Source organism: Schistocerca americana, chromosome 4 (assembly GCF_021461395.2).
Source record: "Schistocerca americana isolate TAMUIC-IGC-003095 chromosome 4, iqSchAmer2.1, whole genome shotgun sequence".
Lineage (NCBI taxonomy): Eukaryota > Metazoa > Arthropoda > Insecta > Orthoptera > Acrididae > Schistocerca > Schistocerca americana.
In genome coordinates, this window is record NC_060122.1 from 587,121,566 (window position 1) to 587,134,716 (window position 13,151).

Here is a 13,151-nt window from a genome sequence, read left to right on the forward strand (position 1 = left end):
CAAATAAAAGGAAGTCTCCTGCAGGCAGAATCATAAACAATATGTAAGTCAAAATTCAATAAACAATTTATAGGAAGACTATTGAGACATAATTCAGAAACTGAATCCCAGAAATTTAATTCTTCCTCAAGTATGTTCTTACAGCCTTTATCTCCAGCTGCACTAGCAGGGATGAAGCTAAGCTCGATCAGAAGAAATGAAAACTCATATGAGTGCAGTGCTCCTTGCTACAATTGAGAGATGGGGATATGCTACACACGGGCTACACCTGAACAGGAGGTTATTGGCATTTGAGAGGTACCTTTTATTTTTTTTTTTTTTTTTTTTTTTTTTTTTAGGTTACACTCAGGATTCAGGCCTCCTGTTTTGAAGGCAGTCAAAATAACAGCAGAGCCCCACACAATGCTTAAGGATGCAAAGGAAGGTAAGGTTAGCTTATTTCATCAAAACATTAGAGGACTGAGTAATAGGCAGAAGACCTTTATGTCATGTTTATGAGGAATCTGGATTGCTTACTATGCTATCTGTCACATAGCAGCAAGCAGTCAACAGTCTGTGGTGACTACAATGTGCGTTTTCTAAAGGATTCTGAAAGGAAAAATGATCTGGAAACCTTATTTGGGTCCAACAATTTGATCTTAGTAATTAACTTTCCAACACAGTAGGACCCCGATTGATAACGTTTTCTCTGAAGTTTAAAGCAAGAAAATCTTATTATCTAGTAAAAAATGCTCTCTCTGATCATGATGCACAATTGGTTAGGATAAATAACATAGTACCTTACAGTGTGATACTCCTAAGAGGAAATCAGAATAATTCATGATTCCAAGACAAATGTTTTTAAGAACAGTTTACAAGAGATGGTCTGGGATGAAATTTGGAATGGACCAAATGCTTGCATAAAATTTAATCTATTCCATGATAAATTGGTATCACTATTTCAAAATAACTTTCCACAAAAGCTAATCAGTAAGGACATTAAACAGCCTTGAGAAAACATTGATCACTAGTGGGACTAAAGTATTTTGTGAAGGAAGAGGGAATGTATTTGTTGGCAAGAAGAAGTAGAGATCCTGCAGCAGTTGTACACCACAAAAACTACTCAAAAGTACTAAGAATAGTTATTTTAAAAAGTTAAGGAACATGCACATTAAGAAAGAAATCAGTAATTCCAACAACAGAAGTAAGGCTATATATATTGTAGTGAAATGAGAGACAGGACAACCAGCCACAGAACAACATGACATCACTATTGAACCGAATGGAAGGGCTATATGAGTTACCGGTAGCAAATATATTTAATAACAATTTCTTAACTATAGTAGAAAGTACAGGGAGGGACAGTTCAAGATAAATATCAGAATAATATGTCAAAAAAGTAACTCTCGTATGATTCTGTAAAATGAATGTATCACCAAATTGTTGTTTCGAAATTACGAAAATTATACATTCTCTCAAAAATAAAAACTCATTTGGTTTTTATGGTGTTTCCAACAGAATACAATAGATTTGTTCCTATATAATAATCTCTGTCTTCTCTGAAATATGTAATGCCTCACTAACACAAGGCACTTCTCCACAGAGACTGAAATATCCCATTGTCAAACCCCTAAATAACAAAGGTAATAGGAGAGACAGGAATAACTACTGACCTGTTTCATTTTGAAATCACTTTCCAAAATTTTTGAGAAGGTTATGTATTCTACAATAATATCTCACCTGAGCAACAATAATGTGCTCAGAAGATCACAGTTTGGATTTCAGAAGAGTTGTTCTACAGAAAATGTCATTTACATGTTCACTCACCAAATTTTACAAGCATTAAATAACAAAATAATGATGACTAATATTTTTTGGACCTCTCTACGGCATTTGACTATGTGAAGCACTAGATACTCAGAGATAAATTAAAGTTCTATGGTTGACTGTACAGCCAACCAGTGGATAATGCCATACCTAACCAAAATAACGCACAAAGTCCTACTTAATAATTCGACCAATGTAATCTGAGAACATTTTTCTGACAGGAGAGAATCACATATGGGCTTCCCCAAGGCTCAATCATAGGTCCACTATTGTTCCTCATATATGTAAATGATCTCCCATGTAAAAGACAACAAGTGGAATTAGTTGTTTTAGCAGGTAACTCTACTATTGTAATCAATCAAATAATACATACAGAAACAGAATAAATAGTAAACAATGTTCTTAAAAGCATCACTGACTAGTTTTCTGTGGATGGTTTCATCCCCAATTTGGAAAATGCACAACACATTCAGTTACGCACATCTGGGGGCACTACACCAATGATAAGGGTAGAACACAATGAGGAAATGATAAATAGGGTGTAAACTTCAAAATTCTTAGGTGTTCATACTGATGAGAATTTAAACCGGGAAAAGCACATTTTGGAACTCATAAAACAACGTAGTCCAGCCACATTTGCACTTAGAATCAATACAAATCTGGGGAAGTTCAATAAGTTGCCATATTTTGCGTATTTTGATTTATTAATGCCATATGGAATAATGGTCTTAAGAAAGAAAGTCTTCATTGTTCCAAAATGTGGTGTAAGAATAATATGTAGTGCATGCCCACCACCATCTTGTAGACATCTGTTTCAATAGAAGGGCAATCTGACTACTGCTTCATAGTATATTTATTCCCTCATGAATTTTGTTGCAAATAATCCACTGCAGTTCAAAAGGAAAAATTAAGTACACAATTACAATACCATAAGGAAAAAGACATTCATTACTCCACATTAAGGTTGTCCTTACCACAAAAAGGGGTACACAATACTGCAACAAAAATGTATGATAACTTACCAAGGGAGTGTAGCCATGTATGGAAGTGAAACATGGACAATAAATAGTTTGGATAAGAAGAGAATAGAAGCTTTTGAAACGCGGTGCTACAGAAGAATGCTTTAGATTAGATGGGTGTATCACATAACTAATGAGGACACATTGAATAGAATTGAGGAGAAGAGAAATTTGTGGCACAACTTGACTAGAAGAATGGATTGGTTGGTAGGACATGTTATGAGGCATTAAGGGATCATCAATTTAGCATTGGAGGGCAGTGTGGAGGGTAAAAATTGCAGAGAGAGACCAAGAGATGAGTACACTAAGCAGATTCAGAAAGGTGTAGGTTGCAGTAGGCACTAGGAGATGAAGAAGCTTGCACAGGATAGAGTAGCATGGAGAGCTGCATCAAACCAGTCTCTGGACTAAAGACCACATCAACAACAACACCACCTAGGGATATAAAATGTCTGACAGACAGCTAAGTACAATTTGAAACCAACTAAAAAAGTTTGTCTTTCCCAAGTTGTTCTAATCTGTAGAAGAATTTCTCTTACCGTAATGTGTAAAAGTTGGTGGGTGGGAATTACTATTCAGATCAAACTTTTAAAAAAAAAAAAAAAAAAAAAAAAAAAAAAAAAAAAAAAAAAAAAAAAAAAAAAAAAGTAACAAATTTTATACATATTTAGCACGAAACCATACTTAAGAATTAAGTTGTGATGTATATGTAAAATGACTCATTCTACATTATTATGATTTATCGTGTTAATGATCCATGGAACATGAAACTAACAAATCAGTTGTAGAGTGATGACTTAAAAGTAAATAAATAAATAAACGCTCTTACTTAATAATGTATGCAGACTGACACTAATGGTTATGGTGCAGTATATACATCCATTACATAATGGAGTACATAATGACCATTTATCTCTTAAATATAAAGCCGAGATGATGAAATTCATGTAAGGAATGCTGAATTGTACAGACCGAAGATTTGTAATGAAGCTGACATGACAAGAAGGTTGACAAAAGTTATTATGCATGTCTTCAATTCTGTCAGTCATAAAAGGAATGGTATACACATCTCCCGTTTCATCCATACCTGTCTGCTTCGAAATAGACTCTATAGTCAGTTTTGGTATGTTACAAAAGGCCAAGATGAAGTGGCTTACTGTACTGCTTCTCCCAGGCATTTACTAATATAAATTATTAATTACTATGACCTCACCTGGCGTGTCTGACACAACAGTGGCTTGAGGTGATATCTCCTCTGCAGATGTTGAGTCTGTCAGCCTGTGCAGTCTTCTCTTTTTCTTTCCTCTTTTACTGGGTCTAGTCATGGCTGATGGTTTTGCCTTTTTTCGGATCTTTTTTGGTCTTGTCTCTGCACACATCCGATCATAATTATCCTGTAGGCAAAGAAATAATCAATGACAACTTACTAATACTAAGCACATCTTCAAAATATCTGATGGTCTGCTATCATGGACCACTCCATGATGTATAATTCAGATACATTGCTGAAAAATTTGAATCAGTTCCCACTACAGCGCATGTTAAAAAATGACGAAAAACACAGTCCCAGCATTACGACAAAAAACACAGTCCCAGCATTTCAACATTTACCATCCGTTCACTTCTTGTCTTGGTATATTACACAGTACAGAATGATAAATCACCACACAAACAGAAAGTGGGCTTCACAACCAACTTTATTGTTCATACCTATTCTATGAGCCTATTTCAGAAGCAAATTTCATATACAATTCTAGTGACCTCTAAAACTGAGGGATCACATCAAAACTAAAAAGAGGATAATACTTCTTGTTATGTCATATCAAAGATGACAATTATTTGTCCATCTGACATTGAGGTTATTAGAGATGAGACTTAGACAATGAGACACAGTCTTCGAGAACCATTCTTCCATTTGCCTCTGGTCATCTACAGATGGGACAAACTGTCATGAAGACAACAACAACAACAACAACAACAAAACACACACACACACACACACACACACACACACACACACACACACACACACAAGATTCTAGATTCAAATTAAACACTACTCATACTATGATGCAGATGCCAGAAAATAATAGATGAGAGCTTAACTCTAAATAAATAAATAGGATATAAATGTCTTAGATGTAAGAGAAAAATACTGAAGGTGAATGAGTGATGGTAGGGACAAGGACTGTAAAAATAAATAAAAAATGAAATAAGAATAAGATTGGTGAGACGAAGAGTGTGTGTGTGTGTGTGTGTGTGTGTGTGCGAGAGAGAGAGAGAGAGAGAGAGAGAGAGAGAGAGAGAGAGAGAGAGAGAGCTAGCATACATTTGTGAATCACTGATTTGAGAAACACATTGAAGCGCTTACCCGTTTCCTTGCATGTTCTGGACACAATGGTAATTCATGGCATATGTCAAAAACAGGAACACAACACTGTGTATTGTCTGAGAATTTGGCTGTACAATGCTCATACAACAACTGATCAACATTATACATGATATGTCGCAGGCAGTGTTGAGTACAAGGAAGTGCCAAACTCTTGCATGCTTCTGATTCTCCTTTCCGATAACTGCATCTCCGCTTCACGAGCATTGTTAATTTTGACCTAAAAATTTATGAAATGTTAATTTTGACCTAAAAATTTATGAAACAGCTTCGGTTATTATGGACAAAAATGTACATTTTTTATCTTATCACTGTAGTAATAAACAAAATATTAAATAAAGTAACAAAGCTGAAACAAAAACTAATGTGACAATGTGATAACAGCACGGTACTCAAATGCTTGTCATACAGCTTTAGATATAAAGTTACTCAGATAAAAAGCCTTTTTTCTAAATTCTAGTCTATGCTGTCACTAACATCAAGCTATGTTTACAGTCCAGAAAGAGAAGCTTCATACTTCTGCCAACACCTTAAGTAGGGCAAGGAAAAATACGTTCACTTAGTATACAGCTTATTGGGTGCATCTGATGGGCAAACATGTGGCATACACTGTATAATGAAAAGATCACAAATCTTTGTAACAAAGGAAAAAATTCTCACAAACTAATAGCTGATCTTTCAATATAATTCATCAGCTACAGAGTTGTAAACAGGGAGTTGACCCTGTTGCTACCATAAGATCTCATGGAGTACTCTTTAAAAACGCTTGTGTTTGCCTGGCGAATGCAGTTCTCTAGTTTAACTACAAAGTTTTCACACAGAATTTTGCAAAAGAGAAAACTTGCCTTCATAATGGAACTCATTTTCAGCCATTTCCCCCAATTTACAAATTCCATACTGACCACACCGCACTGATTTTTTCCCTCCTCCAGCAACACTACGTGTAAATCACCTTAAGCTCAAAATTATGAACCCTCGTAGCACATGACAATAGGAATTCATGTTCACTGAGATGACTAGGGAGCTTCAAGTCCTTAATTGGAGTACTTTATAAGTAATTAAACATCAGCACAACACCATTCCAGCTGACATTACAACTATTCAGCCCCCCCCTATGAATACATCATTGTCATGGGATACATGATATAAGAACTTTTTAAAAAAACATTTTGTAGAATAACCCTGTGAAAATTATTTACTTGCAACAACATGGCTCTTCTACCAGTAGAATCCTTTTTCTACATGGAACTTCTTTACAGTCTCATGGATGTAATCATAATAAACAAGACTGACAACGTAAGAGATACCGCGCAGGTGTCAACACCATTTCTTTCTGTATGACACAATACATAAATCGGATCATACAACTTGCAGGAATATCAAATGTATAGATTTTGATGCTCTAACAGTGGACTACTTGAAAACTTAAAGACAATAAATAACCAGAGACTATAATAGATGTAAAATCATGACACTGATAATCTCAAGCTATGACAAATGTGTGTCCATATGTACGATCAAAGTGAGAAAAGATGAAGCTCCATGGCCAACAGCTGACAACGAGAGGTCATGGGGGTGGGATCAACATTTTGAAAATACCTATGGGGGTTGTGTAGATTGGGCTCCCAGGTACCACACTCTGCCACCATTCACCCCAGTGGGCCCGTGTTGCATGTAATTTCCAAAAAAGAAATCCTCGGTATTCACCAGAACCATAAACACAACATAATTTGTTCGAAATAGCAATGTAGCCCAAAGGTTAAGATATTAAGCTGGGATGCGGATGTTTGGTTCAAATCCAAGTGTTTTTTGTATTTTTTTAATCTTTATCAAAATGACTGATCATTATTTTTATTCAGATAATTAGTTTAGTTCAAATTTTTCATTTCTAACTTTTTACTGGATCATTTTAACCATCTTACCAATTTTCTTAATTCAATATTGTTTATTACTTATTTTTATCAATTTTTCATTTGGAACCTAGGTACATGTGGTTCTAATTACTTTGATCTAGCCATTGTAAAATTTAAAATTTGAAAAATACTGATCTAATAGTCAATGAACAGAAAACAAAATAATCTATTTGTATTGGCTGTACAATAATGCAAATATTTATTTTTCGTTGCAAGACGTACATTTTGTTAGTTGGTAGCTGTCATAAAAAAGTAAATATGATGACTAAAATGGAGTGACAAAGGATCAGAAATAAGATAACATTTAAACCAATTAATAAAATGTTAATAATAATCACAGTCATTTTGATAAAGATGTAACAAAAATGGCACTTGACAGGAAACAGACCCACAACGTTCAGCATACCAGTCAAATAACTTAACTAATATGCTTAGGTTTATCAAAGTCTGGGATCAGCTTGCACAGTCCTGGGTTTTTAGTGCTCTCCGAGGTTACGGCCAGGGTTGCAAAATCTCCAGGGTTTATGAGGGGCACAGATTTTTTAAAATTGTAGATTTATGTGACTGACAAAACACTTTTAAAACACCATCGCACTTCTAAACATTGTCTTAAGGCTGTGTCTCTTTTATCCGACCTTGTAGAAAGCTCTTACATCAATGTGGAGGCATGGCTACCTGTTCCACCAAAACTTTCCCCTTAGGCATTTGCCAACACAACACGGGCAATGTACATATGTTGTTTTTGTGTGTGAAGTAAATCATCTATAAATTATTGATAATCTTATTCTATTCATTTTTGGTCTCATCATTTAGTAATGGCCAAAAGAATGTGTGTTTAATGTTAACTTATAAAAAGAATATAAGTCAACAGCCTGCCCACAGTGGTAGTAGCGGTTCCCATCAAATCACCGAAGTTAAGCGCTGTCGGATTTAGCTAGCACTTGGATGGGTCACACAAGTTGTTAATTAAATTATAAAAGATTCCACAAGTTCTGACGACCTATTTGACGAACACACATTTTTGGCCCAGATAATTGAAAAGCAAAGGGTATGTTGCAGTTCGAGTTCTAGAAAAGTACCAGAAAACATTGAAGAGAAGTGGAAAGCAATTTTGAAGCTCCTTCAATCGTCTGATATTTCATGCTACAATATTTCTAAAATGGTTGTGTATGCAACATCATGCCCCCCCCCCCCTTTCCCCTGAACCATGGCACTTGCCATTGGTGGGGAGGCTTGCGTGCCTCAGCGATACAGATAGCCGTACCATGGGTGCAACAAAAGAGGCTTGTCTGTTGAGAGGTCAAACAAATGTGTGGTTTCTGAAGAGGGGCGGCAGCAGCAGCCTTTCAGTAATTTCAGGGGCAACAGTCTGGATGATTGACTGATCTGGCCTTGTAACATCAATCAAAACAGACTTGCTGTGCTGGTACTGTGAAACGGCTGAAAGCAAGGGGAAACTACAGCCACAACTTTTCCTGAGGACATGCAGCTTTACTGCATGGTTAAATGATGATGGCTTACTCTTGTTTAAAATAGTCCAGAGGTAAAATAGTCCCCCATACGAATCTCCGGGCGGGGCCCAGTCACGAGGACGTCGTTATCAGCAGAAACAAAACTGGTGTTCTATGGATCGAAGCGTCGAATGTTAGATCCTTTAATCGGGCAGGTAGGTTAAAAAATTTAAAAAGTGGAAACGGATAGGTTAAAGCTAGATATAGTGGGAAATAGTGAAGTTCAGTGGCAGGAGGAACAAGACATCTGGTCAGGTGAATACAGGGTTATACACACAAAATCAAATAGGGGTAATGCAAGAGTAAGTTTAATAATGACTAAAAAATAGGAACCCAGATAAGCTACTACGAACAGCATAGTGAACACATTATTGTAGCCTAGGTAGGCACGAAGCCCATGCCAACTACAGTAGTACAAGTTTATAGCCAACTAGCTCCACAGATGATGAAGAGATTGAAGAAATGTATGATGCAATAAAGGAAATTATTCATATAGTTAAGGGAGACAAACATCTAAAAGTCAAGCAAGACTGGAATTCGATAGTAGGAAAACGAAGAGCAGGAAAAGTAGTAGGTGAATATGGATTGGGCATAAGGAATGAAAGAGGAAGCCGCCTGGTAGAATTTTGCACAGAGCATAATTTAATCACATCTAATACTTGGTTTAAGAGTCATGAAAGAAGGTTGTATACGTGGAAGAGGTCTGGAGACACTGGAAAGTTTCAGACAGATTATATAATGGTAAGACAAAGATTTAGGAACCAGGTTTAAAGTTGTAATACATTTCCAGGGGCATATGTAGACTCTGACCACAATCTATTAGTTATGAACTGTAGATTAAAACTGAAGAAACTGCAAAAAGTTGGGGATTTAAGGTGATGGGACCTGGATAAACTGAGAGAACCAGAGGCTATAGAGAGTTTCAGAGGGGGCATTAGGGAACGACTGACAAGAACAGGGGAAAGAGATATGATAGAAGAAGTATGGGTAGCTTTGAGAAATGAAATAGTGAATGTAGCAGAGGAGCAAGTAGGTAAAAAGACAAGTGCTAGTAGAAATCCTTGGGTAACAGAAGAGATACTGAATTTAATTGATGAAAGGAGAAAATATAAAAGCGCACTAAATGAAGCAAGCGAAAACGAATGCAAACATCTCAAAAATGAGATCGACAGGAAGTGCAAAACGGCTAAGCAAGGATGGCCAGAGGACAAATGTAAGGATTTAGAAGCATTTATCACTAGGGGTAAGATAGATACTGCCTACAGGAAAATTGAAGAGACCTTTGGAGAAAAGAGAACCACCTGAATGAACATCATGAGCTCAGATGGAAAACCAGTCCTAAGCAACGAAGGGAAGGCAGAAAGTCGGAAGGAGTATATAGAGGGCAATGTACTTGAGGGCAATATTATGGAAATGAAAGAGGACGTAGATGAAGTTGAAATGGGAGATATGATACTGCGTGAAAAATTTGACAGAGCACTGAAAGACCTAGGTCGAAACAAGGCTCCAGGAGTAGACAACATTCCACTAGAACTACTGATGGCCTTGGAACAGCCAACCATGACAAAACTCTTCCATCTGGTTAGCAAGATGTATGAGACAGGCGAAATAACATAAGACTTCAAGTAGAATATAATAATTCCAATCCCAAAGAAAGCTGGTGCTGACAGGTGTGAAAATTTAATAGATCATGGTTGCAAAATACCAACATGAATTCTTTACAGACAAATGGAAAAACTGCTAGAAGCCAACCTTGAGGAAGATCAGTTTAGATTCTGTAAAAATATTGGAACACACGAGGCAATACTGACCCTACAACGTATCTTAGAAGATAGGTTAAGGAAAGGCAAACCTAAATTTCTAGCATTTGTAGACTTAGAGAAAGCTTTTGACAATGTTGACTGGAATACTCTCTTTCAAGTTCTGAAGGTGGTAGGGGTCAAATACAGGGAGCGAAAGGCTATATGGAATATGTACAGAGACCAGATAGCTGTTATAAGAGTCGAGGGGCACAAAAGGGAAGCAGTGGTTGAGAAGAGAGTGAGATAGGGTTGTAGCCTATCTCCGATGTTATTCAATCTGTATATTGAGCAAGCAGGGGGAAAAAAATTGGAGTAGGAATTAAAATCCAGGGAGAAGAAATAAAAATTTTGAGGTTAGCAGACGACATTGTAATTCTGTCAGAGACAGCAAATGACCTGGAAGAGCAGCCAAATGGAATGGACTGTGTGTTGAAAGGAGGATATAAGATGAACATCAACAAAAGCAAACCGAGAATACTGAAATGGGGTCGAATTTAATAAGGTGGTGCTGAGAGAATTATATTAGGAAATGAGACACTTAAAGCAGTAACTGAGGTTTGCTATTTGGGAAACAAAATAACTGATGACTGTCGAAGTAGGGAGGATATAAAATGTAGACTGGCTGGCAAGGAAAGCATTACTAAAGAAGAAAAATTTGTTAACATTGAGTATAGATTTAAGTGTCAGGAAGTCTTTTCTGGAAGTATTTGTATGGAGTGTAGCCATGTATGGAAGTGAAACATGGACACTAACTACTTTCGACAAGAAGAGAATAGAAGCGTTTGAAATGTAATGCTCCAGAAAAATGCTGAAGATTTGATGGGTAGATCATGTAACTAATGAGGAGGTACTGAATAGTATTGGAGAGGACTAATTTGTGGCACAACCTGACTAGAAGAAGGGATCGGTTGGTCGGACACCTTCTGACACATCAAGGAATCACCAATGTAGTACTGGAGGGAAGCACAGAGGGTAAAAATCATAGAGAGAGAGAGAGAGAGAGAGAGAGATGAATACAATAAGCAGATTCAGAAAGATGCAGGTTGCAGTAGTTATTCGGAGATAAAGAGGCATCCACAGGATAGAGTAGCATGGAGAGCTGCATCAAACCGGTCTCTGAACTGAAGACCACAACAACAACAACAACAACAACAACATGCCATGTCTTTGGCCCTCTCCCCTACCATCCCAACTCCTTTTTTTTCCCCCTTCACACTTTCAGTACCTACTGTTAAACATCATTCAAATGTTAAAATTAATTGAGAACTTTGTTATCATGACTTTTCTACTGTAATTAAAACAAACAAACCATTTCTGGAAAAAGTCAAGTCTAGTGAAAAATACAACTGAATAAAGTTTAATGTTGCAATAAATTGTTAAGGCTTGTACGTAATTTCAAAAATATTGTAGTGCCTCAAGAATTTCAGTGTAAATTCCCACCTGTTTCTATGTGCAGGTCCGAAGTTTGTTAGAAGACTGTAAGAAGGGTGAGTCACTGATGACGACAGGTGTTTGCCACCAGCGCCACAAAGACGTGATGAAAACTCAGGGAATAATTATGTAGTATTCTTTGATGTGTTAAGTGTCTGTGGTGATTGTAAAAAAGACTAATGAACAATTGAATACAGATTTCTATGCACATTCATGTATTGGACTCGTTTGATAATAGAGACTTTTATCTTACTTCATGTCTTGGACTCAGAGAAGTCAAGACGCATGTTTATATTTTGATATGGTTTTTAAACAAACTCTTATGTCTCAATGTACTTAATTATATCTAAAGCTCGAGATACGAGTGAGACGATGAAGATATTTATATGTCTAAGAAGAGAATTTTGTTCTGCATAGCAGTTCTAGTACATCGTTAATCAACAAGTATACTGACACCAAAGTTCATATATGTGATCAATAGATTACAGAAATAAGAAGATACACTACTGGCCATTAAAATTGCTACACCATGAAGATGACGTGCTACAGACGCAAAATTTAACCAACAGAAAGAAGATGCTATGATATGCAAATGATTAGCTTTTCAGAGCATTCTCACAAGGTTGGCACCGGTGGCGACACCTACAACATGCTGACGTGAAGAAAGTTTCCAACCGATTTCTCATACACAAACAGCAGTTGACCAGCATTGCCTGGTGAAACGTTCTTGTGATGCCTCGAGTAAGGAGGAGAAATGTGTACCATCACGTTTCCGACTATGATCAAGGTCGGATTGTAGCCTATCGTGATTGCGGTTTATTGCAACACGACATTGCTGCTCACATTGGTCGATATCCAATGACCGTTAGCAGAATATGGAATCAGTGGGTTCAGGAGGGTAATACGGATCACCCTGCTGTATCCCAACGGCCTCATATCACTAGTAGTCGAGATGACAGGCATCTCATCCGCATGGCTGTAACAGATTGTGCAGCCACGTCTCAATCCACGAGTCAACAGATGGTGACGTTTGCAAGAAAACGACCATCTGCATGAACAGTTTGACGATGTTTGCAGCAGCATGGACTATCAGCTCAGAGACCATGGCTGCGGTTACCCTTGACGCTGCATCACAGACAGGAGAAACTGCAATGGTGTACTCAACGACAAACCTAGGTGCACGAAATTTTTTTCGGATGAGTCCAGGTTCTGTTTACAGCAACATGATGATCGCATCCGTGTTTGGCAACATCACAGTGAGCATGTATTCGTCATGGCCA

General features: G+C 37.1%; 1 protein-coding gene across 2 annotated transcripts in view; it reads right to left on the reverse strand.

Annotated features, from left to right (window-relative positions):
• Window positions 1–13,151, reverse strand: part of LOC124612688 (INO80 complex subunit D) — a 158,534-nt gene that overhangs the window by 57,620 nt on the left and 87,763 nt on the right. For both annotated transcript variants that reach the window (XM_047141023.1, XM_047141024.1), the window contains 2 exons: window positions 5,197–5,434; window positions 4,039–4,219 (listed from right to left, as the gene is read on the reverse strand). In XM_047141023.1, the coding sequence (XP_046996979.1) occupies window positions 4,039–4,219; window positions 5,197–5,434 (419 nt within the window). The remainder of the gene's footprint in view (window positions 1–4,038; window positions 4,220–5,196; window positions 5,435–13,151) is intronic.